Source organism: Zootoca vivipara, chromosome 16, assembly GCF_963506605.1.
Source record: "Zootoca vivipara chromosome 16, rZooViv1.1, whole genome shotgun sequence".
Classification (NCBI taxonomy): domain Eukaryota; kingdom Metazoa; phylum Chordata; class Lepidosauria; order Squamata; family Lacertidae; genus Zootoca; species Zootoca vivipara.
In genome coordinates, this window is record NC_083291.1 from 33,761,035 (window position 1) to 33,788,469 (window position 27,435).

General features: G+C 45.0%; 1 protein-coding gene across 2 annotated transcripts in view; it reads right to left on the bottom strand.

Annotated features, from left to right (window-relative positions):
- Positions 1-27,435, bottom strand: part of VAV1 (vav guanine nucleotide exchange factor 1) — a 78,263-nt gene that overhangs the window by 9,200 nt on the left and 41,628 nt on the right. The window contains exons 8-22 of one of the 2 annotated variants that reach the window (XM_035141112.2): positions 22,608-22,711; positions 21,656-21,755; positions 20,950-21,045; positions 19,920-19,988; positions 18,835-18,921; positions 17,918-18,003; positions 15,956-16,088; positions 15,625-15,734; positions 14,604-14,705; positions 11,456-11,553; positions 6,813-6,835; positions 5,331-5,376; positions 4,598-4,734; positions 3,718-3,783; positions 1,140-1,171 (exon numbers count right to left, since the gene is read on the bottom strand). In XM_035141112.2, the coding sequence (XP_034997003.1) occupies positions 1,140-1,171; positions 3,718-3,783; positions 4,598-4,734; positions 5,331-5,376; positions 6,813-6,835; positions 11,456-11,553; positions 14,604-14,705; positions 15,625-15,734; positions 15,956-16,088; positions 17,918-18,003; positions 18,835-18,921; positions 19,920-19,988; positions 20,950-21,045; positions 21,656-21,755; positions 22,608-22,711 (1,289 nt within the window). Of the gene's footprint in view, positions 1-1,139; positions 1,172-3,717; positions 3,784-4,597; positions 4,735-5,330; positions 5,377-6,812; positions 6,836-11,449; positions 11,554-14,603; positions 14,706-15,624; positions 15,735-15,955; positions 16,089-17,917; positions 18,004-18,834; positions 18,922-19,919; positions 19,989-20,949; positions 21,046-21,655; positions 21,756-22,607; positions 22,712-27,435 lie in introns of both variants that reach the window. The other variant, XM_035141111.2, reaches the window with a different exon arrangement.

Sequence of the window (27,435 nt, forward strand, 5' to 3'; positions counted from 1 at the left end):
TTTATTCAATATAACTATCAGTGTTCTCATAAAGTCTTCAAATGAATGCCTGTTCTAATGTAACAATGAAATGGAGAACAAGGGAGAATACTGTCCTCTCCCTGTTAATCAACAGTGTCTCTGAAAATTGTTATACATCACTTGCGAAGACAGGCGAACTAATGCCAGTGTATTGGAAGAAGCAAAGATCACCAGTGTCGAAGCAATGATTCTTCAACACCAACTTTGTTGGACTGGTCATGTTGTTCGGGTTAGCGTCTTTTAAAGCAACTACTCTATTCCAAACTTAAAAATGGAAAGCATAACGCATGTGGTCAACAAAAGAGGTTTAAAGAATCTCTCAAGGCAAATCTTTAAAAATGTAGTATAAACACTGATAAATGGGAAACACTGGCCTGCGAGTGCTCCAGTTGGAGAACAGCCTTTACCAAAGGTGTCATGGACTTTGAAGACACTCAACTCAGGATGAAAGGGAGAAATGTGCTAAGAGGAAGGCCCCCTGGTCGAATCCTCACCATGATCAACTCCCTGCCCAGAAACCTATGTCCCCACTGTGGAAGGACGTGTGGATCCAGAATTGGCCTCCAAAGTCACTTACAAACTCACTGTTAAAACTGTGTTTATGGAAGACAATCTTACTCAGCTATGAGTGATTGCCAAAGAAGAAGAAGAAGAACCTGCTCTCAGCTTGGTGTTAACCAGCTCTGAACTTCTGATATGGGATAAACACATTTAAAAATCAATAACATGGGAAAACCTCACAGCAAACCTTGTATGTGCATGTGATGTCTCATTGTACTTGCATACTGTGTAGATTTAAGGGACGCGGGTGGCGCTGTGGGTTAAACCACAGAGCCTAGGGCTTGCCGATCAGAATGTCGGCAGTTTGAATCCCTACGATGGGGTGAGCTCCTGTTGCTCGCTCCCTGCCCAACCCCAGAGTCGTCCACGACTGGACCTACTGGTCAGGGGTCCCTTTACCTTTACCTTACTGTGTAGATTTACAAGTGGACTACTACCAGCAGAAACCCTAGGCCTATGTGGGATGCAAGGTTCATTAACTTCATGCTAGACATCACAGAATAAGGATTTTTGGATAACAAGCTACTGAAATGGTTTGATTCTATGGTGTTACTTACCAATGAAAGACTGACAGATCTGGAGGAGGAATCTGGGAGAGAAAAGGCAATATAGTATTTATTTTCTGTGAATTGGGGTGAGATTTGTATTGTGGAAAGCTTTTAAAAAAAACAGCAGAGGGGGGAAATCCTTCATTTTGGTGGGAAAGTTTTGACAAATGAGGCAGAGACACCACCCAGAAGATGATACGAAATACTGTGCAGTTATGCTGCTTAAATCCAAAGGCATATTTTATCAAGTGTGTCCCGTGGCATAATTTTTTTCAAGCTGGTTTCCTTCTAATCCAGCAAATGCAGTGTTACAGCATTGGGCTGCAATGTTCTTTTTGGGGACCTCAGTAAAAACACTTTCTCTTTTCTTTGGGTGCTTCCAGATGGGGCCTTAATATTGTTAACTGGCATATTGAAATATCAATAATGGATAACTGGCATCAGGTATATATATATATATATATATATATATATATATATATATATATAGGACTTCAAAAGGGTAAATCTGGGGCGCGGAAGGGGCGCCGAACGGCTGGTGTCTGGGAGCAGCTGCTGCCGGCGCCCCCCCACCCCCAAGGCAGCAGTAGTGCGCGGCTATTGAGCTTCCTCCATGAAGCAGAACCAGCGAGACTCCTGCTGCCACTCTAGGCAGGAGTCTCGCTGGTTCTGCTTCATGGAGGAAGCTCAATGGCCGCGTGCCACCGCCGCGTCCCAGGGCGGCCGCTGGAGGGAGGCGCCAAGGAGAGGCCGGTCCAGGGCGGGAGGCCAAGCAGCCCCCTCTGTGGGAGGTGGGCTCTGAGCCCAAGTCAGCCCCCTGCAAGGTGGTGCGCGCCGTCCAGGCTCTGACACCTTCCATCTCCGCCCCTCAGCCACGCGCTACTGCCGCCGTGGGGGCAGGGCGCCGGAGGATTCTTGCACCATGGTGCTGGATACCCTTAAGACGTTGCTGCCGAAAAGCAATGGAAAAAGCCCAGGGAAACCCAGGGAAACAATTTGATGGTGACATTCCCCAGAAGAAAAATGAAAACAAGGAGTAGCAATTTCATAACAACCACCCAAAACCACAATAATTATGTTTTCATATGTGATGGAAGCTGCCTAGAGTGGCTGGGGAAACCCAGCCACATGGGCAGGGTATAAATAATAAATTTATTGTTATTATTAAAAAGAGCTCTACTGTGGCAAATCAAAGGCCCCTCTAGCCCAGCATCCTGTTCTCACAGAAGCCAACTAGATGCCTGGAAGAAGCACCTGAGCACTACAGCGTTCTCTCCAATTGTGATCCCCAGCAACTGGTATTTAGAGGAACACTCACATCCCACTTAAAAATCTGCCCAGGAAATAGAAATGAAAAATAAACATCTTATGGGTCTGAAATGACTGGAGCTGTGAGAGAGAATAGAGCCAGGGCCCAGAGGAACATAGCTGCCCCCATAGTTGGAGCTGTGATGTTTAAGGGTATGCGTACCCCTGCGTACCCCCCAGGAAAAAAGCACTGGCAATATTTATGATATCCACCAACACTCATTCAACATCTCAACAGAGCACATACTTGAATCTCCCAAGTGGCATTCCTATTGTCAAGATGAGATTTGAGGTTGGGTTGTTTTCTATATTGTCCACAGTTCATACTGCCCTGCTTCTGTATTGCCTGAAATTACAGCATATGCCAGACGCAAAGTTGCCTAAAAATGTTAATTGGAGGAAATCTCTAATAGATTTGCTCGGAATTGGGCTAACAAATGCGAAACCCTTTAAAGTAAGTATTGACTAATCCTTGATGTTCTGAAGTAACTACGAAGCAGTGTATGCATAGTTTGGAGATCACATCTTGTTGTCTTCACCATTTTAGTATTCTGTGAAATTTGATTATAGATTTCCAGATTACTTCCTTGAATTATTTGCCGATGTGATATGGAAGGTATTCACAGCTCTGATATATCAAATCATGTGCATAGTATGTTTAGATGAGGGAAAACACAGGTTAGTTGGTAGAGCATGGGACTTTTATTCTCAGGGTCATGGGTCTGAGTCCAACGTTGGGCAAAAGATTCCTGCACTGCAGGGGGTTGGACTAGATGACCCTCGGGATCCCTTCCAACTCTACAAATCTATGACCCTGGAGTATCTGTTAATCATTGCTTATGTATTTGCAGCCATCGAGAGGTGAAATCTATTGTTTGTTATGTACTGTATTACTCCCTGTATACCTCTTCTAGGGAAAACATTCTCAAAGGAATTATTCAGAAAGTTTCATTTTTGAATAATAGGGAGAAAATGTGTTACTTGCTGATAAGATTTCTGTGTTTGCTCTAGGAGCCCAAAATAGACAAAAAACTTGTAAAACATGCATTGCAGGGGGTTGGACTAGATGACCCTTGGGGTCCCTTCCAACTCTACAATTCTATGATTCTGTGGTGTCCAGTGTGTTGGGAACCACTTATGCTAAATTGTACCTCAACCTAATTCTTTTTTTTTTTTTGGTGATGACCAATAGTTTACAACACATCAAGCCAGTTTCAATAATCCTCTAATCAACTAAAACACATAAAGAAATCACCTTCCCCAGATATGTGCTACTTACACAGACATAAGGCTTCACTTTCTTGCAAGGAAACCAGCCAATGTCATTGCTGGATGTGTTCCTTCCCTGAAAACAATGAACGAAAGCAAAGAACTCATGAAAAGTATGGTCGATTTGCAGTTGAACATTTTATAAGAGAGCTTTAGATGATGGGGCAAGGTTCCAGTGGTTGACTTTAAGTTGGTTACAAGCATTGACCTGAAATGACCTGGAGGTAGGTTTGTTTTTGCCATAGTTTCCCCTACTTCACAGAATGCCTCACAAGCTGCTGCCAAAAAATAGCCCTTGCATCCAAGTGTGCTGTGAACTGGAAGCGAGAAGCCACCTTTTTTGGTTTCAGTCCCAAATTTAGCACATTTAAGCTACTTGGAACTAAACTACAGTACCTCTAGAGACGTGGGTGGCGCTGTGGTCTAAACCACTGAGCCTCTTGGGCTTGCCAATCAGAAGGTTGGCGGTTCAAATTCCTGCGACGGGGTGAGCTCCCGTTGTTCGGTCCCAGCTCCTGCCAACCTAGCAGTTCAAAAGCACGCCAAAAAAAAGTGCAAGTAGATAAATAGGTATTGCTCTGGCAGGAAGGTAAATGGCATTTCTGTGTGCTGCTCTGGTTTCAGTGCTCCATTGCATCAGAAATGGCTTAGTCATGCTGGCCACATGACCTGGAAAAACTGTCTGCGGAGCAGACAAACGCTGGCTCCCTCGGCCTGTAAAGTGAGATGAGTGCCACAACCCCAGAGTCGTTTGTGACTGGACTTAACTGTCAGGGGTCCTTTACCTTTGCCTTTACCTATGCAATAGCTCATTCATCATCACCATGTTATCCTGATGTCACCTCAAGGCCCAAGAGCTCCCGTTTGACAGCAATGTTGACTATGCCTACCTGCCACCACAGCTGCTCGGCCTCAGCTCTGTTTAGCTCCACAATATCCCCCACGTTGAGCTTCAGTGGTGGACCAAATGCCACAGGAGGTGGAGGAATGCCATAATACTCCTGGCAGACCTCCAATTTGGGCAGCCCTTAAGAGCAAAGAAGAGAATTGTAGTGATTAGATGAATCAGTTTCCTTTCATCTTCAACCCCCCCCCCCCAAATCATTCAGACCGGACACTGAGGTCCACCTCCGAGGGTCTTCTGGTGGTTTCCTCACTGCAAGAAGTGGTTACAGGGAACCAGGCAGAGGGCCTTCTCGGTAGTGGCACCCACCCTATCAAAGGGATGAATAACTACCCAACTTTGAGAAGACACCTGAAGGCAGCCCTGTATTGGGAAGCTTTTAACGTTCGACTTTTTAATGCTTTTATACTCTGCTGGAAGCCGCCCAGAGTGGCTGGGGAAACCCAGCCAGATGGGCTGAGTATGACTAATAAAATTGTTGTTATTGCTTTTATTTCAACCACATGCTATGGGAGTGAGCTTTTTAAATAACTAGGAACAACACTATGCTGTGACCAAGTGATGGGTGGAGCCATGTAGGTGAATGGAAGCAGTGAGTTCTCCAGAGCCTCTGCTGCTAGTCTTGGAGGCTGCCAGCCTCAATCCTTCATCGGTCACCTGCCATCATTGGTGTCCTTGCGGAAACATACATGCTTAGCTACCAGGTAACTACAACTCACCTAGATCAGCTTTATTGCTCTCCAGTGTATGTCGATTGGATTTATTCTGCACAGAAAAATGGATTTTGGTTCAGGTAACAGGAATGAGGTGAGAGGTTAACAGGATATAGAAAATTATCACACATCCATGTTTCTGGAAGGATATATCATATTAACCCTGTATGGAGTATTTTATTCATTATGCACAATGTACACATCTTAAGCTAAAAATTGGTTGACTGTGGATTATGAACCATTTCCACACCATCGGCTGAGTTGCTGTGATGTCACAGAACATTCACAATTATTCACATCCACGAGGAGAAAGGTTCAGCCCATTGCATGTTGACAAACTTCCCTCACAGGGCTCACCCACACTTCCCCTTGTCCTGCCGCTTCTCCCCAGGAAAACCTCCTGGTTACTGCAGAATCAGAACAAATGCTTTATAGGCATGGAACTAGTGGAAGTAAAGGGACAGTTTGCAGAAAGTAAAAACTCACACAAAGTATACAAACAGAAGGATCTACATCCTGGTGGAAGCAAGCAAGCAGAAAGGTTTGATGCTAAGCAGACTGAGGTTTGGGAAGATGAGTGAGAAGAAGACCTAAGAAGCAGTGGGTTTGAAGAGGTGGGGATGGAGTGGGGGGAGATGGAAATAGCAGGGGAGGGGAGCAGCAAAAAGACCTGGTGTTGAGAAGTAAAGGAGGCAAGGACTGAAGAAATAAAAGGGGGCCAAGGAGAAAAGGGAGGAGATCTTTTGGGGGGGGGTCAGGGCTCTGTGGCTATGGGGACAAAAGCGGCAGCATGCAAACAATTTACAAATGAATAGAACAATCCAGTCAAATCGATAACTGCTTGTCTCTAACTGAGCAATGAATGGGAAAGAACACAACACCATCTATATTTTATAATTCATATCCACATTAACCACAACTGGAGATAACCAGAACTTTGTTCTAAAATTCCAGTTCTTTGAATTTCTAGGTATTATTTGCTGTGCACGCCTGCACTTAATTTGGCTCTTTCGGGAGGAAACAAGTGTGGTGTCTTTCGGGCACCAAGTAAAGACTTCTTATCAAGGTATTGAGAATTGTTCATTTTCAATCTCAAGAACTGCCATTGGCTCCTGCTAAAAAAAGCAGCCTTTGGGCAGAACCACACAATGCTAGGCAAAAACAGGTTCCCAGGGCCCCATGTTTGTCTTATGAGCACAAGGGCAAGGGAGGACTGGCAGGAAGAAAGGGGGTGTTTAACCTTCCCCCCCACCTGCCAATTCTTTTCTGCAAAAGCCATTCCTGCTCCCCCAAATTTTGGTCCCAAGGCTAAAAATAGGCCTCTTTTGGGGAGGGGAGGTCTGAGCAGAAAGGCAGAGGGGGGGAACTGTTTGGGTAAGGGTTAAACACCCGTTCCTGCTACCATAGGCTCTCTTGCAGATGTCCTTCCACCCCACCCCACCCCACCCCACCTATTATTGCTATTAACTCCTTCAACTTTTTTTTTACCTTTTTCATGGTAGATCCAGATTCTGCATTAAACAGAAAATAAGGAAAGATTACAATAGGCATAAAGAGAAGAGCTTAAAATGAAGCATGTAATTGTGTATCACCACCTACTGTAGGAACCGAGCTCTGATTCACACACACCCTTTTAAAAATAAGATGAAACTGTGAACCACTATCTTATTGTTTCCCATTTCGTTATCGATAATCGTTCTCTGCATACCCTCTAGCTAGCAGGACCAGTGGTCAGGGATGGTGGGAGATGCAGTACAGCAACATCTAGAGACCCGGAACAAGGTTGAGAAAGGCTGCTCTAGAGACTCACCCACCAATTTAGAGGAGTCTGAAACCTTCCCTTTTATTCTTTTCTTTAAAAAATTATTTAATCATTGTTTCAATACAAACAACAACTGCAAAAGACACATTACAACAAAATCAATAATAACACAATTTGACAATTCAGATTTGGATACATTGATATACCTATGACTACACCTTTTTAAACAATATTTTCCACCTCTCTCTCCTTCCCCTACTTACCATCACTATGCGCCTTATCGCTTAAATATTCGTTCCAGATTTCTTCATATTTATCCACTCTTATTTTGCGTTGACATGCAATTCATATGTAGCTACTCTGCCCATATTATCAATCCATGTGCTTAATAGAATCTTTTTCCGGTTCTTCCAATTCATCAAAAAAAGTTTTTTTGCTTCTAATATACCACAATACATCCATTTTTTTTGACCCCTTGAAATCTCCCACATTTCCAGAATATAATTTAGAATTAAATTCAGTTCCCCTAAATAACAATTTCTTTTTATTACTCTTGCTATAAATATCCTCACCTCACACCAGAATGATCTTATCATTGGGCAGTTAATCAACATACAGTCATACATCATGTTGCGTCCGCTTCAGGATGTGTCTTTTCAACTTGCGAATGTGGCAAACCCGGAAGTGTTTACTTCCGGGTTTCGCCCCGCGCGCATGTGCAGAAGCTTAATCTCTTAAAGCAGTTGTGAATAAACTTATGGACATCAGTTGTGAATAAACTTATGGTCATCAGTGTTTGGGGCATAGACGTTTACTATTGCTATTGTGACGAACTTACCCTAGTAGGAAATATTTTAGTTTCCACCTGTATGAAAAAGGGTTAATACATCTCCTACCTTGAGTGACAGCACATGATTATGGGGGCGGGTTTAATGACATTCTATAAGGAGGGAACTGCAGTTAGTGACAGTTGAGAGAGGGAAGAAGAGGGATGAGGGAGTGAGAGAGTTATAGTGGGGGAAAAAGAGCAGGAGAGTGGGAGGTTGAGTGTGATGCTGGGCTAATTCTAATGCACTAGTTTTACAGCTTTAAGTAATAATATGAACTAAGAGTTTAAGTAAATGGAAAGATAAAGAGTTGCAAGTTCTCCAGTAAATAAAAATTACATTTATGTTGTGTCAAAAACAATAAAAGGACGGTCTTCATTGATCCAGCGATATATATCTAAACTCAAAAAGGTGGTGACTGAAGAGTGGAGACAATACTCTTCTGTATCTCAAGGTCACACACAGAGGAGGCAAGGGAAGGAAAAGGGTGCCACAAAGTAGCCAAAGTGTGGAGACAAACAGCGGCTGAGGGGAACCTGAGTTGAGAGGGAAACCCTTACTGTGGACACAAGATTATTCCTTCAAATCAGCCTATATGGCCACGTTAACTGTGAAGCTGGTATTGAACTCTATGTACTAGCAAACCCATATATAAACAGGGAGTTTATTTGGGAGAAAGAAGGAATAGAGGTTTGTTTGATTCTCAACTGAATTCCTTCAGCAAACTGTTAGTAATAGAGAAGCGAGTTTCGTCACATTTTTGGGGGCAGCGTCGTGATCGAAATTCAAAACTCATGCACCTGATTTGAATTGATTCGGACGATAATTTCCTGTGAGGAAAATGACACACATAAGAAAACCCAGAGGGGCAGAAGGAGATGAAAGATCAGAAGGGTTGGAGGCTAGAGAAAACCCTAATTTAGAACTGGAGATTTTGAAGATTAAGTTGGAAATAGCCAGGGTTGAGGCAGGAAAGGAACAAGCTAGAATAGCTGCTGAGGAGAGAATGCAGTCAGAAAAATTAAAAATACAATTAGGACAGGAGAGAATGGCTATGGAGAAAGAAATGCAGCTGGGAAGAATGAGGCTTGAAGAAATACGGCTACGGGCAGGATTACCTCAGAACCCAGTTACTAATGATAGTACCTCCATTAGTTTGAAGAGATTCCCAAAATTTGTAAAAGGGAATGACTTAGCCAAGCCACAACAGGAGGTTAGTGTCATTACCCGAGCGCAAGCTCAGGTGATAGAGAGTCACCCACCAGCCACTATTGAAAGGCCTGAGGTTTCTGAGGAAAGCACCTCACAGTACAATGTGCTTATAGCTCAAGAACACAGTTATCAGTTCTTGGAGGAGCAAGAAGGGGATATAACATCCAAATAACTTTGGGGAAAAGCCCAAACAACTGATGCACAGGTGTATATAGAGGATCCCTGTGTATTCAAGATTGAGGGTTGTTCCCAAGGTGGGATGGGCTTTTCTAAGGAGATTAAAACAAACTTAGTGAATGCTTTAATGCAAAAAGCTATGAAGGAGGTGTTGTCGGTGAGCGGATGTAGTTATTCAGAGACTACAGAGAACTTGTCGCAAGCTGAAAAGCTTATTATAAAGACAAAGGAAGCACCAACCTCGTTTGTGATAAATTATCCTTACCACCAACATTACAGCTTGGATGAGCGTTGGCAACCATTTGTGTTGAGATTTGAATTAATTATTCAAGCAAGCAAGATTTACAGTCCTTCTGAACTGGTAGTTGGACAGCAAACTAGTGCACCTTTAAGCCTATTGCTTTCTGAATATAAGGAGGAAGAGGGCATAGAACGTCCTGTGGTTGGGACACTTCTGAAAGAGCTACAGAGCACTTTACAGGAGCTTGAAAAGCAAGCTGCTTGCAAAGTACAAAGTACACAGCAATGCTTGAAATGGTGTAAAGAATTCCTAGGCAGCTATGGGAATTTCCTGTATGACAAAAGAGCAGCTCAAAGATGCACATATGCTCTTCATTCATTTTATCGTTGTCCTGCTGATGCGGAATCTGATCCTGTTAGGATTCGAAAGCAAAGAGAAGCTCACAGGAAAATGATTGCCAAAAAGCGAGAAAAGGAAGGGAGCAAAATCTGTAACCCTATGGTTAAGGTTTCACATCCCCTGGAAGATGTACAAACAGGATTGTACCGGGTCAAGTTTGCCAACTACATCGTCAAAGTTGGTTTGATATGCCAAACAGATGCTTTCTTAGTGAGAACGGACGGTCTCTTGTGCATCTAATCAAAGACTGAGACAGTTACTTCTCAAATAGAAGTAAGAGAGCTCTTTAACTTCAATATATAAGTCGAACCAATATTTAAAGTTTTAGTTGGGGGGGAAAACGGGCAACAAGCTTTGTTGAAAGTCGCTGGGAAGGAACGTCTGATCTAGCTTCAGAGTCATCAGTGCGAGTCTGGTGGTCTACGCATCGCAGAGCCAGATTAAGTGCAGCGCAGCAAAGGGAAAAGCGACACGGCAGGAAGAGGAAAAGCAACGTAGTAAAGTACAGCACGTTTCTCCTAATGCAGAGTCGTCAGGAGTTCAACAGACAAGTACAGCTTGGGACTTTCATCTGCATCACCTGTTGAAACCTATTCCTTCAAAATCGTTAGTGACTTTTGTGAAAATGTTTTTGTCTATTAGGTGTAGCAGGAAGAAATGTTGAAAACAAATTCCTTCCTTATTTGAGGAGACAAGTGGGAAGAGTACCGCACCTCATTATTTGGGGAACTTCAGCTAGAGGGGGAATTTGAACAGTTGAAAAGTATCCCCAGTTCAAATAGTAAAATTGAAGAATTTATTGTGGAGTTGAGAGGGAAACCCTTACTGTGGACACAAGATTATTCCTTCAAATCAGCCTAGAGTTTCTGAAGATATATGGCCACGTTAACTGTGAAGCTGGAATTGAACTCTATGTACTAGCAAACCCATATATAAACAGGGAGTTTATTTGGGAGAAAGAAGGAATAGAGGTTTGTTTGATTCTCAACTGAATTCCTTCAGCAAACTGTTAGTAATAGAGAGGAGAGGTTTGTTACAGCTATTTCTGTCCTTCTGTTTTAATTACAATTATTAAGCATTGACCATCTTCCTCTCTTATTGTATCTTGTATTTCGTAAGGCCAGCCTTTCCTAAATAAAATTGTGACTCCCCTAGCATTTTCATCTAAGTTTGTTGAAAGAACTTCTTCTACCCATTGACATTTCAAAGTTTGAGCCCCTTGTTCTGTCAAATGTGTTTCCTGTAATAGACCTATATCAGCCTTTAATGACTGTAGATATTTGAGTGTTAACCCTGACCCTAACACTAACCCTAACCCTTGACATTCATACTTATAATTCTCATTATGGCTTTAATCTTTAGTTTTCTTGTCCTCTATTTTATCTTTAGCAAAATTGTTTGGAGGGCCTAATATAAACCAAATATACTAAAAATGATCATCGCTCCAACCTGAGTCATATATTAACCGTGCTTATATTTAACATATGAAAAATATCTGAAACCTTACCTTTACCTGAGCTGGACTTTCCACATGGTGACACCCGCCCCAGACATTCCTTGTGAGCAGGTGCCCGACATCTGCTACAGCGATAGCCCTGATAGAAGGTTCCTCTGTGTGCAGATGGGAAAGAGGAGGGAGGGGGCTTATGTATAATACAGTGGAGTCTTGCTTAGTTGCCTTACATAAATGCTGCCTATCCTGACATTAATAACTCCATTAGCATTTAAAATAGATATAGATAAAAACTTTGAATGTTGATATATGAATTGTACAGTATTGTAATATCATGTAGTGAATTGTATATTGTTAGGTAGTGAATGGTGAATTTTTGTGTAAGTGATTGTTGGATTGTTAAATAAAGGATTGGTTTTTTTTAAGCATTTAATTTCACTACTAAAGGTGGGGGTCACATAAAACTGGCAACTATATTATTAAGATACCGTGTTTCCCCCTTTTTAAGACACCGTCTTATAACTTTTTTTCCTCAAAAAAACACACAGTGTCTTATTTTCAGGGGATGTCTTTTTTTTAAAAAAAATTATTACTGTTTTTATTACAGTACTTGTAAAATACAGTATTACAACTTGTGGCGGGCTGGACCGTGTGTGTGCGCACACACACACACACATACACATACGCCCATGCCTTCCCTCCCTCCCCGCGTTCAGATGGAGCAGGCTGGGCTGGGGAGGGGGCACCCCGTCGACACTGGGTCTCAGCTTGCGCTGAGGGGCCGCAGCCACCCTGTCAGGAAGGGCCCCTATCCCGGGGTGTCCATGACCGTGCTGCTAATGTGCCACCGCCAAGCAGCACAGAGGAGTCCTCCTCCTCCTTCTCTTACTGCTCCTTCTCCCTCCTCGCAGGCTCTCTGCTCCGCGGCGCTGCTGGGCTCTCGAAGCGTTCTGCACTGCAGCAGCCGCCGGTTCTGGGCTGCGGAGAGAGCAGGCAGGGCGAGCACACGCAACCTGCGGGAATTGATGCGCTCCCGTCTGCGGCGCGTGCAAATGGCCCGGTAGGTCGGGTCTCCACACAAGGCGCCTTCGCCGCCGTAGCTGCAGGCTTCCCGCCGGGGCCGCCTGCAAAGCGCCGCGCCGAGGCTCCCCGGGAGAAGGCGTGCAGGGGCTGAAGCCAGAGGCAGCGGGGGGCATATTCCGGCCCCGGTGATGTCAGGCCTCCCCATGGGACCGGGACCGGGAACGGGACTGGGGGGGGGAATCTCGCTCAGCTTCGTCACTCTCCCGGACAGCAGCAGCAGCGAGAGGAGTGCACGCTCGTCCCTGGCGTCACAGCCTCAAGCGCAGGCTGGGGAAGAGGAGGCGAAGGAGGCGCGCTCAGTGCGGTGGGGGCTGAGGCATGGTGGAGTGCTCCGAGCCTCTGGGAGCCGGCAGGAGGAGGAGGAGGCTTGCCGGGTCGTCACCCAGCAGCGCGCGCAGAGCACCCCGAGCCTCCGGCAGCCAGCAGCAACAACAACAATCCCAGAGGCTCGGGGCGCTCCACGCACGCTGCTGGGTGACGACCCGGCAAGCCTCCTCCTCCTCCTGCCGGCTCCCAGAGGCTCGGGGCACTCCACCATGCCTCAACCCCCACTGAGCGCGCCTCCTTCGCCTCCTCTTCCCCAGCCTGCGCTCGAGGCCACGGTGCATGCAGCCGCCTGCTGCCCAGCCTTTTTGTTCTCCTAACCCCTCCGTCTTGCCTACCTCGAGCCTCACATTGTTCGCCTCTTCGCCCGCAACTCCATCCCGAGACGCGGAAAGCTGCTTCGCGCAGCGGCATCCGCCAAAAAGCAGTGTGACTCTCGCGCCCCCTCTCCTTCCCCCCCTCAGGAGTCCAGCGCAAGGTCCGGCACTGAGCTCTGCCTGCGGGGGCCCCGGAGGATCCGCGCACACCCTTGCCTCCCCCTCGGTGGCCCTGTTCGGCGGCAGCCCACGCCGCTTGCCAGACATCCCTCTTCGCTGTGACTTCTTTCTCTGCTTCTCCTCCTCTTGCCAGCGTGCTGGGTCCCACTGGCTGGCTGGGGCACTCAGCGGTCTCGCTCCGCGGAGTATGGCTTATTTTCGGGGTATGGCTTATATTTCCTAAACGCTTAAAATCCTGCTATGGCTTATATTATGACTACGTCTAAAAATAGGGGAAACACGGTAGTTGTCCCTTCTACCAGAAAGAATTGCCAAATCAAGCTGTTGCACAATGCCAAAATGGCAAAACTGACTGGAAGACTCAGGAACCAGGAAGACCTAAACTTCAATAAAGAATGGGGAAAATTTATAATTTATCTAGGAGATCACTGTAAACAGATGAACACACTAGCAGGATTTTAATAACATTTGTAATTAACAAATACTAAGGACAAGAGGGAAAGATACAAAATATGGATTGTGGAAAAATATGCAGTTAAGAGGGTGTACGATAGGACTCATGGAGGGGAAGGTGGGAAGCCCAGAGATTTGGAGAAATTTCTAAATATGGATATGCAATTTGAATTGTTATAAATTAATATTTGAAAAACCAAATAAAAATTACTATGCAAAAAAAAGAGGTACTGTATTTGCCCAAATATAAGCTGCACCCGAATATAAGCTTTAAAATTAATGGGGAGGACAGAAAAAAAAGACTACCCAAGGAGGAGTGGGGTCGGAGGGGGGCCAAGGAGGCAATGCCTTCACTCCAGCGACGGCGGCAGTGATGGTAGGCAGCAGTGCTTCTAGAGGGTCAGCATCACCATGGCCCCCAAACGGGACAGGCAAAGAGGGGGTGGCAGTTGACGGGACTCACGCGCCCCTCGGTGGGCTAAAGCCAGGCAGCGCCTAGGACTAGTGCCAGTCCCAGCTCACCAACTGCACCTCCTGTTCCTCCTCCTAGCAGACCTTCTCGCTCTCTCGTCAGTGCTCCTCCCTCCCTCCCTCCCTCCTCCTCGCCACCTTATGGCTCCCTCTCAGGAACCCCCTCACTGCGCCGCCATCTTGGAAGACGGCCCAGCCAAAACCAGCCAGCATCCGGGGACAAGCCCGCTCCAAGCCATTTTTTGGTAAGGTTGCAAATATAAGCCACATCTTTCACTGTCATAATTTTTTTTGGGGGGGGGGGAGTGTGGCTTATATTTGGGCCAATAGGATAGTTGTCCCTCCTGTACGGCTTGGGTAGAGTGGGGTAGCATGTGTACCTCAGTAGCATCTGGCAGGCTTTGCAGGAGGTGGTATCCTCAAAGGAGTACATCTGGAACTCGTGTCTATTTGCTGTAGCATTTTCAGGGTAGATATTGGAGCTGCACCAGAAATTGAGAAACAGTGAGTCAGCAGATTACAACAATGGTGGCAACATTAAATTCACGGGCTTATGGACTGTTTGTTTGGAGCCAATACAGAATAAAGACATCGTTGTGTCAAGAACAGGTTGCAGAAAACACCCACAATAATAATAATAATTTATTATTTATACCCCGCCCATCTGGCCGGGTTCCCCCAGCCACTCTGGGCGGCTTCCAACCAAACAGAAATTCTAAAATACAGAAATCCATCAAACATTAAAATACAGAAATCCATCAAACATTAAAAGCTTCCCTAAACAGGGCTGCCTTGAGATGCCTTCTAAAGGTCTGGTAATTGTTGTTCCCTTTGACCTCTAGTGGGAGGGCATTCCACAGGGTGGGTGCCACTACCGAGAAGGCCCTCTGCCTGGTTCCCTGTAACTTGGCTTCTCGTAGTGAGGGAACCGCCAGAAGGCCCTCGGAGCTGGACCTCAGTGTCCGGGCAGTACGATGGGGGTGGAGAAACACCAGCCTGGATGGGCCCTGGATGTGAATCCAGGGCCGGCTCTAGGTAGACCCCCGGTGGGGCGCGGTGTGCCAGGGTGCTGCACGGCAAAGCCGCGCGGAAACCATGCTGCACCCTGCAAGGGCAGGGGCGCCGGAGCGATCTCCGCCCCTCAGCGTCAGGGCGCGCGACCTGCTCGAGACTGCCCTGTGTCCATCCCAGCTCATTAGAAAGATTCAGATTCTTTTATGAAATCTGCCAATTTTGCACATTTTTTTCTGGTAATATTATGGTCAAGCTCCAGTGGTGCAGAATCATTGTACTGTCATGGAAATGTTCCAGTGACTAGAATGGATCTGCAACATATATAAGGAGTCTTGGGATTGTAAAGGATAGCATACAACACGGGCAGGAGTGGAAGAGTAGACCTACAGGGCCATTTCAAATTGTTCCATCCATTTCTTCTTCAGCTCCCGCGTCTTAAAGTATAGTTCGTAGCCCGAGGAACCATTAAGCTCGATTAGGACAAACATGTGAGTCCACTGGCAAGAAGAAAGAAAAGGGGAATAACAGATTAGCATAAAACCGTGGCCATATTTCTTGATATCGACACCTTTGATCCCTCATAGTCCCATTTGGGAAGAATGGGAAGAACAGAGTTCTGTTCTGGGGTGGAAGTGCCTGCTGCTGAATTAAGGCCGCAACCCCCATTCCCTTCTCAGCTCCCCCCCCACCAGCCCCCAAAAGCATACCCAAACGTTACCTTCTTGTTGTCTTTCTCTACAGAAGAATCATCTCGGATCTGGTAGCTGGACAGGTCAACAAATTTCTTCATATCATATGAATCTCCTTTCCGCTTGCAGATTAGCAGGGCTTTGTCCAGGAGGAAAGCATACCTGCAAGACAGTTTTAACTTGAGAAATTCCAACAAGGGTGAAATAAAGGTATCATCCACACTTCTGTTTGTCCCATGCCTAAAAAGCACAGGTTGGATAGGTTTCTCACGGAAACATGGAACATGTTTCCTAGGCAAGGGGGCTGAGTGGTTTTACGTTTGCCCTGCCACTTTCCCCGGGAAAATGCCCACTGATTACCGCTGAATCAGAACTAACCTCAATCTGCAAAAAGACCCAATTTCCTTTTGTTCTGATTCAGTGGTAAACAGTGAATTTTTCCTGGAGGAAAGCGGTGCAACAAGAGGAAGTGTGGAAGAGCCCATAAAAAAGCATGCATTTTATAATCTTATTATGCAATCTCCTGCACTGAATGCAGATAACAAACAACCTTGCTTTGTTTAGGCTTCCCTTGGTAAGATTTTTGGGTGTACACTTATTGTCAGGGGGTCTCTTTACAGAGAGCCCCCACCCATCATTTTCACCAGCTCATCACCCAGCATCAGCACCAGTAGCGAGTCAGAGGAGAGGAATGAGGAAATGAGCGGAGTGGAGAGAGGGCTATCGTATGCTACAGAGGAAGAGCTAGGGGAGGAGGAGCTGAGACAGCCATGAGACACAGGGCGTCCGATTCCCCCGACGCCTGAATTGAGGCTTGCTACCACCCGTAGGGCAAGGGGGCGGCGTTTTGGGGTCCCCAGGCTCTTATGCTGGGCGAAGACCAGGAAGAAGCCATTGCGAGGTTCTGATATGGACTGAGCAGTCATGTTTCCCGATACTCTTGCACTGTAAATAGCATGCACAATAAAACTCTGAAAGAAACGACGGAGTGGAGCGTCTTTACTCATGAGTAGCTGCAACCATCTCTGACACTTATGCTATCCAAAGCTGCAGTTTTCTCTATGAGGACTGTGCACTGAATGTCATGTCTGGTTGAGCACAGAAGACTAGGATGCCACTAATAAATCTGCCACTGAAAACTGCAAATGAGACGAACTATTATAATTATGGGTGAATGCAGACATGCATCTCGGTGCATGCTGAAGCTGGACGTAGCTCACATGAGAAAACAGCAGCAGACAGTGAATGTGAAAGTAGTTGCAAAAACCAAACCATGTACAATTAGGGAGTTTGTGGGCCAACGAAACATTGGGATGCTTCAGCACAGGGGATCAAACATTGGGATGCTTCACACTTATTTTTCCTCCACGCTTACCAGGCAGTCCATGCTTTAAAGTCATGTGTGAGAGCGCTATTTTGTTTGTTCCAGAGCTTTTCTCACGAAAACCTGCCATTTAACACTGAATTGGACAGCAATCCACAGAAAAATCTGAATTGCCGTTTGTTGTGCTTCAGAGCAGGTTTGTTGCGTTTAAAGAGCAGGTATTCGCGGGGAAAGCTGTGGGGTGAGAAAAAAGATCTTGAAGTTTGCTAGGGGTCTTATCCAACCACTTAATATTGTCTTTTCTTCAGTGCTGACATCCTATTTAAAACCTGTGCTGTGTTATGAAAATCCTGGGCCCCACACTAGGCAAACCAAGAAGTGTCTAACTGACAAATTCCTAGGGGAATATTAGCAGACTACACCAGAGACATATCATGAAAGCACCAACCCTAGGCCAGGACCTTGTTAGCCTGTTTGATAATCTGGCCCTGTTCAGAACAGCCTCTGTTTCCACTGCTGGAAAATAAACAACCAAACCAATTACAGAGCCAAGTGTGAATACTCATTAAACTTTTCCATGGACCACCTGAATGAAGCTCATAGACAACCACTGTTCAACAGACCACAGTTTGAGAACCTCCTCTCTATAGGATGTACATGCCATCACCTGTCTATTTTTGAGCGCTTCTCCCCGCTGATGATCTTGAGCTCCCCGTCAATCTTCGGCCTCCCAAAGTGAGCCAGGGATTGTGTCTAGGGAGAAGGAGGATGTGTTCCTTACAAGAGATCAACTGGCTGCATTCAGAAGATGCTTATTTAGAATTGGACCAAACTGTAAAAAAAAAACCCACCCTTGCCAGGCAACTTTGACAGGTGGATGGAGCCTTCAAGTGACCTATTTTCGCCTGCATGGTTTGATACTAAACCATATGGGAAAAGTCACAACCTGCATAGCATGTGTCTTGCCAAGCCCAGAGCATAGCACTCCACAAGAACCAACCATCAGCTCATCAGCTGATCCTTGAAGCTTGGAAAATCCCATCCAAGCACTTTGCAAGACATCATGGTCCTCCAAAGGCAGGTGCTGGATATGGCAGGAAGTTCCTTTAAGAATTATATGCCTTCATATTAAGGAAAGCTTTTACAACCTTTTGTTCAGACAGTAGTTCATTTCAAAACTATATAGGTATGTCCCTGATAAGATTACAAATTTTGGAGATGGTAAGAGCATAGGAGAAGACATATTACATTTTGGGGGGGGGGCGGGCGGGAGAGTTCTGGCAGCAAACAGAGAGGATGGGACATTAGCAGGAATAATTTTTTATTTGTTTACTTAAAGCTGCCATTCTAACAGCTTTGCAAAAGTGGGAACAAAAGGAATTCCAATAATCAAGTTAAGAATGATTGTTGGTAGTATTATTTCTCTTTCTTTTCTCCTTTGTAATTATATCTAATTTATTTGTAACTGAAAATCAACAAAGTACAAATTTATATTTTTCAATGGATATGAGGATACATGCTGGAGTTGAAAGACCTTATCAAAAACAAGAGAAGGTAGGCAGAATTTCTTGCCACAACACTCACCAAGTTCTCAATGGAGAGCTGGAAATTAGTGATTTGTTTCAGTGTTTCATTGTCCCTCTTGACTTCATTCACACATTGAGCCAGATCCTAATGCAGGAAATAATGAATGAGCTCCGATATTCAAAAAGAAATGATCGGTTGGATTACTTGCCAAAGAACAAAGAGGTAAGTGAGAGTTCAACAACAACAACACAAAAAAGCCCTTTTGGCAATGTTCTGAGGAGTCATACCTTTCATCATAGTTTTATTCTTGTGAGCTAAATGCATTTTTATTTACCTTTTATTCTTGTAAGCTAAATGTTTATGGAAGACAATTTTACTTGGCTACGAGTGACCACCAAAGTAGAAGAATAATTCTTGTAAGCACTCACAACCCTGTAAGGTAGGCCTGTGTTCATACAAATGGGCACGACCACCACATATGAAAGAAGGTTCCCACTTGTGATTTACATCTCCAACATTTGTTATTGTGGCTTTTGTTGATTTTAGTGAGTGATGTAGTGAGTAATTTCTGCAGTCTTCTGTCCACTTACATGAGAGTAAGTTGCATTGAGCACCTCCCTTAATTGAACTGGGAAACAAGCCGCAGAGTGGTTGACTTAGTACTACAACAACATTACTCACAAGGGAGGAGTTTGGGGACCTAGGCACCCCCCACATGACCCCCTAGGTGCCCCATCAGGTCTAGGTTCCACCATCTTCTGTTGCTTGCTATAAACGGGAATAAGAGATGGAACCATGGGAGAGACCTGCACTAGACCTAGAGTACATGCTTTGTATGCAGATAAAATAAAATAAAAATACAGTACTCAGCTTTAATGCTCAACATTCCAAATACTATCTCAAGCATCAGGGCTGAGAAAGATTCTCTCCTGGAATTCAGATTATGGCCATGGGAGTCCCTAAAGTCCCACCCAGCTGATCTGCCAGAACCATTCCCCCACCCAACTGACAGATACAAAAGCAAATATTCTCAGGTGGCCTAGATGGGTGTACAGCCTCCCTTTGTCACGGGACCCCAGAAATTCTAACGCTGCAAACACAATGCGTTAAATCACTCTGCCTAGCCCTAGAATATGTCTCACCCGCATAGCATCTAGTGCAAGCCGCAAATTCTCCTTTTCTGTTGGGTCCACTGTGTATTTGGTCAGCTCCTGGAGGGAGGGAGGGAGGGAGGAGGCAGAGAAAATGATCAAACACCTGCATTTGGGGGATAAAATAGCCAAAGTAATCTTCACTACGTGCTAACATTCATATGTCAGGATCACTACTGACAGCTGAAATCAATACTTTTTGCCAGTAAAGAGTTGCTGAGTCCAGTGCAGAAATTTTGAATTACATCAGCACAAAGAGGAAGCTCACATTCCAGGAAGCTCACTTTTCCTACAGCAGGAGCCTATACAGTGGTGCCTTGCTAGACGAATTTAATTCGTTCCAAGGGTCTTTTATTATAACGAAAAATTTGTCTAGCAAATCCCATAGGAATGCATTGAATTTTTTTTCCCCATAGGAACGCATTAATTGAATTTCAATGCATTCCTATGGGACACCACGATTCGCTAGACGAATTTTTCGTAAAACAAATTCGTCTAGCGAGGCAACCTCCGCTCAAAAAATCCTTTCGTTAAGCGGAAATTTCGTTAAGCAGGGCATTCGTTAAGCGAGGCACCACTGTAAATAGGAGTCCCAGAGATAGGGATGTCTTGCCTAAACCAGTGTTTCCCAACCAGTGTGCCTCCAGATGTTTCGGGACTACAACTCCCATCATTCCTGACCACTGGTCTTGCTAGCTAGGGATGATGGGAGTTGTAGTCCCAAAACATCTGGAGGCACACTGGTTGGGAAACACTGGCCTAAACAAACAAACAAACAAAAAATAGTGTTCTTGGCTTCCAGCTTGCCTTCTTTCACTCACTATGCTTTAAGCACCTTCCTGATCTAGAGGCAGAAAGAACCCTAGAATTGGCTCACTCTAACTGGAATTTATCCAGCATGACCTTGGTCGAAATGAATGGAGGCTGCAGAGAAGACAATTGCGCCACATATTTTCAGAGCAATATTCCCCTTCCTTCTCCCTTCTCCCTGGCGTTACATAATCTGATCAATGTTTGTTACCTGCAGAAGCAGATGATATTTCAGTACCCGTTGCATGGGTACCATGAGGAGGTCTCGCAGGCTGAACCGGCCATTATTGGCTCGTTGCGAGCATTCCTAAAAGGCAGAAAATTGGAGCAAAGTTCTAGAAAAACAGCACTGTTTGTAACACTTGCTTTGTTTACATATATACAAGCAGACTATTGGAAATAAGGGGATTCCTAAAAACTGGTACTGAATCGATTCATCCTACACCGGATCCCCAGCGGGTGGGTTATGCACCTCCGAAAGTGGGATCCCAGGTTCAGCTAACTCCAGTTCTCTCTTTTTCATACATCACGTCATAATACGATTGGAACAGGTTGAGGAAAACACAATCTCCACCACCGGGATCCATGGATGATGATGAAGAAGAGTTTGGATTTGATATCCCGCTTTATCACTACCCAAAGGAGTCTCAAAGCGGTTAACATTCTCCTTTCCCTTCCTCTCCCACAACAAACACTCTGTGAGGTGAGTGGGGCTGAGAGACTTCAGAGAAGTGTGACTAGCCCAAGGTCACCCAGCAGCTGCATGTGGAGGAGCAGGGAAGCGAACCTGGTTCCCCAGATTATGAGTCTATCGCTCTTAACCACTACACCACACTGGCTCTGGATAAGAAAGTTTAACAGCGAGCTGGTATATGGTGGGAGTCCAGCACCTGAATGTCAAAGAGCAGTTTCCTCACCTCTAGTTTCATGCGTACATCCACACTGGTATTGGCCACCTGGTCTAAGTGCTTTGTGGCGGATTCCACCTGGCTGCAGTACCGACCATAGAGCAAGAACCTGCAGGTAAGCATAAGAAGCGGGTGTGAATGGCGGTCCAGTGAGCTTTGGCCAGACACCTGGTGTCAGGTTTCGGAGAATTCTATCCCTCCCCTGGTGGCAGCAAGAAGCAGATAAAAAACAAGGAAGAGTTCTTACTAATGAGTTTATTCAATCAACATGGCCAGAGACCAGGAATGGAGTTTGTCTCCCATTAATGGCATTGCTCCAACTGAGCTCCTCTCCCTTCCCTTCCTAGCAACTGCACTTCCCCTTACGGTGGCTGCCTGGGGCTAATTGTCTCTTGAGTCCTTTGCTCTTGCACCCTCAATGAACGCCGCGTTCTGGGAGAAGGGAGGTCAGAAATACTCTCCAGTGCTAATGTGTCAGCTGGCTGCTCTGTCTCTGTCTCCCCTTTCTCTTCTCCCAACACTTCCCAACTCTTCTGTTCACCTGTCTCCAAGCTGTGACCTTCCTCAAACCACTGCTGTAATTCAACACTGCTTGCCTCTTCTCTGGAAGCTTCAGGAGAAGGGGCAGGGCGACCCCCACCATTCCTCCTCCTCAACCTCTTCCCCTTCACCTGGGCATGAATTGCATCCAAACATTGTTCAGGGGAGGCGCAGCATGGGTTTAGGTCAGGCATCCCCAAACTTCGGCCCTCCAGATGTTTTGGACTACAATTCCCATCTTCCCCGACCACTGGTCCTGTTAGCTAGGGATCATGGGAGTTGAAGGCCAAAACATCTGGAGGGCTGCAGTTTGGGGATGCCTGGTTTAGGTTGAAGAATCCAGAACTTACCTTTAACCAGGGTTCTGCCTGAGGCTACAATATTATCGGACACACACAATCATGCTGGGAGGAGGACTCACCTCTCCTTGTACTTGATGAACACCTGGTAGAGGTTCTGAGAGTTACTAAAAGATAGGGCGCTCTTCAGCTCTACCAGAAAGCCCCGATGAACTTTCAAAAGTTCCTGATGCAGGAGGAAAACAGAGAAGAATGAGTTAACCAAAGAACAATGACTCTGTAGGAGAATCTATATTCAAAACAGGGGTCATGGTTTTCAGAGCTCCGGGGAACCACTGCAAACACCCAGGGAGCCATGCAGTCTCCAACACCACAGTTGTACGAGGACTGAAAAAGGGAATACAGTCATACTTTGAATCCCAAACACCTTGTGAGTCAAACGTTTTGGCTCCCGAACGCCACAAACCCGGAAGTGAGAGTTCTGGTTTGCGAATGTTCTTCGGAAGCCAAATGTCCGACACGGCTTACACGGCTTCCAATTGGCTTCAGGAAGCTCCCGCAGCCAATCAAAAGCCACACCTTCAATGTTGAATGTTTTCAGAAGTTGAACAGACTTCCGGAACAGATTCCATTTGACAACCAAGGTACGACTCTAAAGGGATACTGATTAGGGCCATTCTTGGTTTTTTTTTGGAACTTTCTGCAACCATTACATCTATTCAGGCTCATGGGGAAACTGCAAAATAATTTAGGAAAGGGTTGCTTCTTCCATTCTTACTGATAAATATTTCTTATAGAGCTGATCCCACTATGATCCATCTGAAAGTTATATAGTCTGCTGCTATTGCCAGCAATTGCTATGGAAAAGTTTTGTGTGAAACCAGTTGTTGTTATTATATATGTCTACCTTTTTGGTGTTGGCCCCAGATTTACAGAACTCCATTCTGTGTGAAATCAGGTAGGCTCCATCCCTCAACACACACACACACACACACACACACACACACACACACACACAGATGATTTTTAATGGGCAGTAAGCAGTTATGGGTTTTTGGGAGGAAAAAGACAAAATCAGAGGAACTCCAAAAACAATGAAAACAGTATGAAAGTGATTGATAAGTTGACAAACTTTCACAATGTAAAATGAACACATATATGCAAAGTGATGGCCACTGTTATGTAACATTTGCAACAACTACAACAATTTCTGCAAGCACTTTCAATGAGGTTTCCTGGATTGCATCCTGTTTCGTGCTTCATCAGATCAAACTGAGTTTCTCACAGATGGCAACTGTAAATCCTATTTTAGCTTCTTGTTTATATTTTCAAAACTATGTTCATCTTAAAACATAATACCAGAAATAACTCTTGAAAGATTAAACCCCTGAAGATTCAAAACGTTAGAAAGATTAAAACAAATTCTGAACTATTCCCATGCTGCCCTCACTCGCGTCTTTACATGCAGGGCCGACATTTACTGTCAGAGAAACAGACTGGGTCTGGAGATGGAGGTGTTTTTAAAAGCCAAAACAAAACAAAACTCTGCTTGTCCCCTAGGCTATGCAGTCCCCCCAAACCCTGTGTCATCAACAGACTGGAACCAAGCTATCAGGTATTTGCTACCTCATGCATGCCTGGTTGTGCCTCTGTAGAGAAGGCTGGGGAAAACTGTTAGCTGAGGAAGGATAAACCAGAGGCAACTGTGACTTGGGTGGGATCCTGACAGCACAGCTTCAGCCTCTACTGCATTCAGAAATGATGATCAAGCAGAAAAACTTTTGCTGGAATGAGTGACTTAACTTTACAAGTGAGTCATTCTGGCTGGAGAAGACATATATATGCACATACCCTTTTGCATGAAATATTACAGAGGGCCTAGCAGAGGAAGGAAGTCTAGGCCACAAGTGAACTCAAATATGTAGCCTTGCAAGATGGAGATGACTGCAGTGAAATAAACCACCTGTCCTGAACTGTGTGGAAAGTGAAAATGGATTAATTCCAATAGAGAATGAAGAGAAGCAAGACGAAGAAGCACCAGCCGGGGACAATGTAATTGACCCTAAAGAAGAGGAGGAAGATCCATCAGTCCTGGACAATATAATTGAACTTAAAAAAGAGGAGGGAGGTGTATGGAACATTCTTCCCCCAGTAGGAGAGGGGGAACAAGACTCAGGTTTGATTCAAGGAGTCCTCGAAGAAGAACCAGCATGGAATAATGTCCTCCCAAGTGAGAGAGGGAGGGCAGGATCCATACTGGGACCAGAGCTTAAGTGGAATAAAAATTGAGATAGGGCTGGAAAGTGGAAACATAGCTGAATGGTACTGTGCTACAGTTAGAGAATTGGGGAGGGGGCAGCAGGGGACAAAGAATGGACAGTGGTGGATAGGTGGCGAAAGAGTGGGAGTGGGGTGAGGAGTATCAATGGGTTATTTTCTGATTGATTAAGATGGTCCGAAACTGGAATGATTTATGGAGCTGGCTGATGCATCTGGGAGATCCGGAGTCCAGGGGAAGGGGGGTAGAATTAGATAATAAGTGGTTAAAGGTTATTATGATAGAAGAAATAATATTTGAATGTATGGAAATTTTTTGGGGTATAAATTGTGAGGCTAAGGGAAGAAATAGAGATGGATGGGAAATTAAATTTAGATTTGGATTAATTAATGAATTTTAGGTTGAGGATAGTTGCTGTTTTTGTAGATTAAAATTGGTTGTGAGATAATGGAAAAATTACGTTAGAATGATTTAAGATGATAAATGGAAATTGCTTAATTTAGATTTAAAAATGGACCCAGTGTGGGGGGAATCGAGGAAGTCCACAGTGTCAAGTTAATGTAAGAATTGATATGTTTTGTTTTGTTTTTTTGCTTTTGCTTTTGCTTTTGTGATTTTTGAAATGTTTGAAAATCAATAAATATTATTTGAAAATAAAATAAAATAAAACCATCTGTCCTGAGGCTACCTGGCTTACAGTAAAGTAGGACTCTTCACAAATATTCATGCTTTTAGTTGCACACTGCCATCACGGTTAGGTGGGTTTTTTTCCAGTTCCAGAGTGTTTCAGGAAAACCAATGCATTTGCACGAGTCTGGCAAACAAGGTAGAAGTGGGAGAGGGGCTGCAGTGGTTCAAAGTGAAATGGGCTACTCTCCAGTCACAAAACGATTTTACTTTGTTTCTTTAATTAGCGGGATGTGTGTGTTTATAAGAGCACCTTATTGAAATTGATTTTAAAAACTTTACTGTTCTCTTTTTTTTGTGGTTGGTTAAAGCACCTTCTTTAGTGTCATCCTGTGCTTTATTTGAATGATCTCTTGTCCCAGAATATTCGTGATGACAAATCTTTGTGCAAGCAGATGTGCTATTAGAATGCATGTGCGGTGGAACTAAAATATTCACTATATATCTAGAAACTGCATTGAAGTATCCTCTGCGATACGTAAGGGGTCCTGTCTCAGATTACGTGTTCCTACCTTAGCACTTCTAAAAATACTGGAGTCTGTCTCCCAGCACCATAGCAGCCACCACTGCCGGACTGAATTAGATCTTTGCAAAATCTTCTGTGAAATGTCCTGACATGGACCTTTCAGAAGCTTTGGATCAGAACTTAGCTATCCCACAGACATTATGCTCCTCTAAATGTTATTACACAGTGCTCAGCAAATTTATAACACCCACCTTCATTTAAATAGATATTTCAAGAGAAAATATGCATATTAAAATACAGAACTACCTAAGAATTTTGATTTAAAAGTACAAAGTTATGTGGGAATGGTAAGGTGAAAGGTATGGTTAAGTCCAGTCAAAGGTGACTATGTGTCGGGCTGGACTGAGGAGGAATGGTGGGGACTGCGTGCCCCTTCTCCTGAACCTTCCCGAGAACAGGAGGACAGTATAGATTTAGAACAGTGGTTTGCAGAAGGGCATAGTTCAGAGACTGCAGAGGGGGAAAGCTGGGAAATATTGGGAGAGGAACAGCAGGTAGAAGAAACACTAGGAGAGAGACAGCTGAAAGACTCGGTGTCTTTGGACAACCTTCCTGAACCCCTCTCTCCCAGGACTAGGAGAGTAGTAGAACAGAAAGCTCAGAGGCAGAAAGCCCAGATCATCTAGTGCAAGGATGACAGAGGATAAAAGAGATTGAGGGGGTTGGGCTTTACTTGGAGCACTGTCATTATTGAATAGGGACTACATTCCTTTGTCTCTCTCTGTGAATACTAAATAAATTGTGTGGTAAAGGGTAAAGGGGCCCCTGACCATCAGGTCCAGTCATGTCTGACTGGGGTTGCGGCGCTCATCTCGCTCTATAGGTTGAGGGAGCCGGCGTTTGTCCACAGACAGCTTCCGGGTCATGTGGCCAGCATGACAAAGCTGCTTCTGGCGAACCAGAGCAGCGCACGGAAATGCCGTTTACCTTCCCACCGGAGCGGTTCCTATTTATCTACTTGCACTTTGATGTGCTTTCGAACTGCTAGGTGGGCAGGAGCTGGGACCGAGCAACGGGAGCTCACCCCGTTGCAGGGATTCGAACCGCCGACCTTCTTATCACCAAGCCCTAGACTCTGTGGTTTAACCCACAGCGCCACCTGGGTCCCTATTAAATTGTGTGGTAAGAACTCTTTTTGCTTATCTGCTTTTTTGGCTGCCCCCAGGGGAGGGATAGGATTCCCTGAACCTTGACATTATGGGGTGTGGCACTTATTTTGCTTCAGGCCAAGGGAGTCGGTGTTTGTCTACAGACAGCTTTCCGGGTCATGTGGCCAGCATGACTAAACTGCTTTTGGCGCAACGGAACACCGTGACGGAAACCAGAGCACACAGAAACGCCATTTACGTTCCTGCCACAGCGCTACCTATTTATCCACTTGCACTGGTGTGCTTTCAAACTGTTAGGTTGGCAGGAGCTGGGACAGAGCAACGGGAGCTCACGGATTCGAACTGCCGAC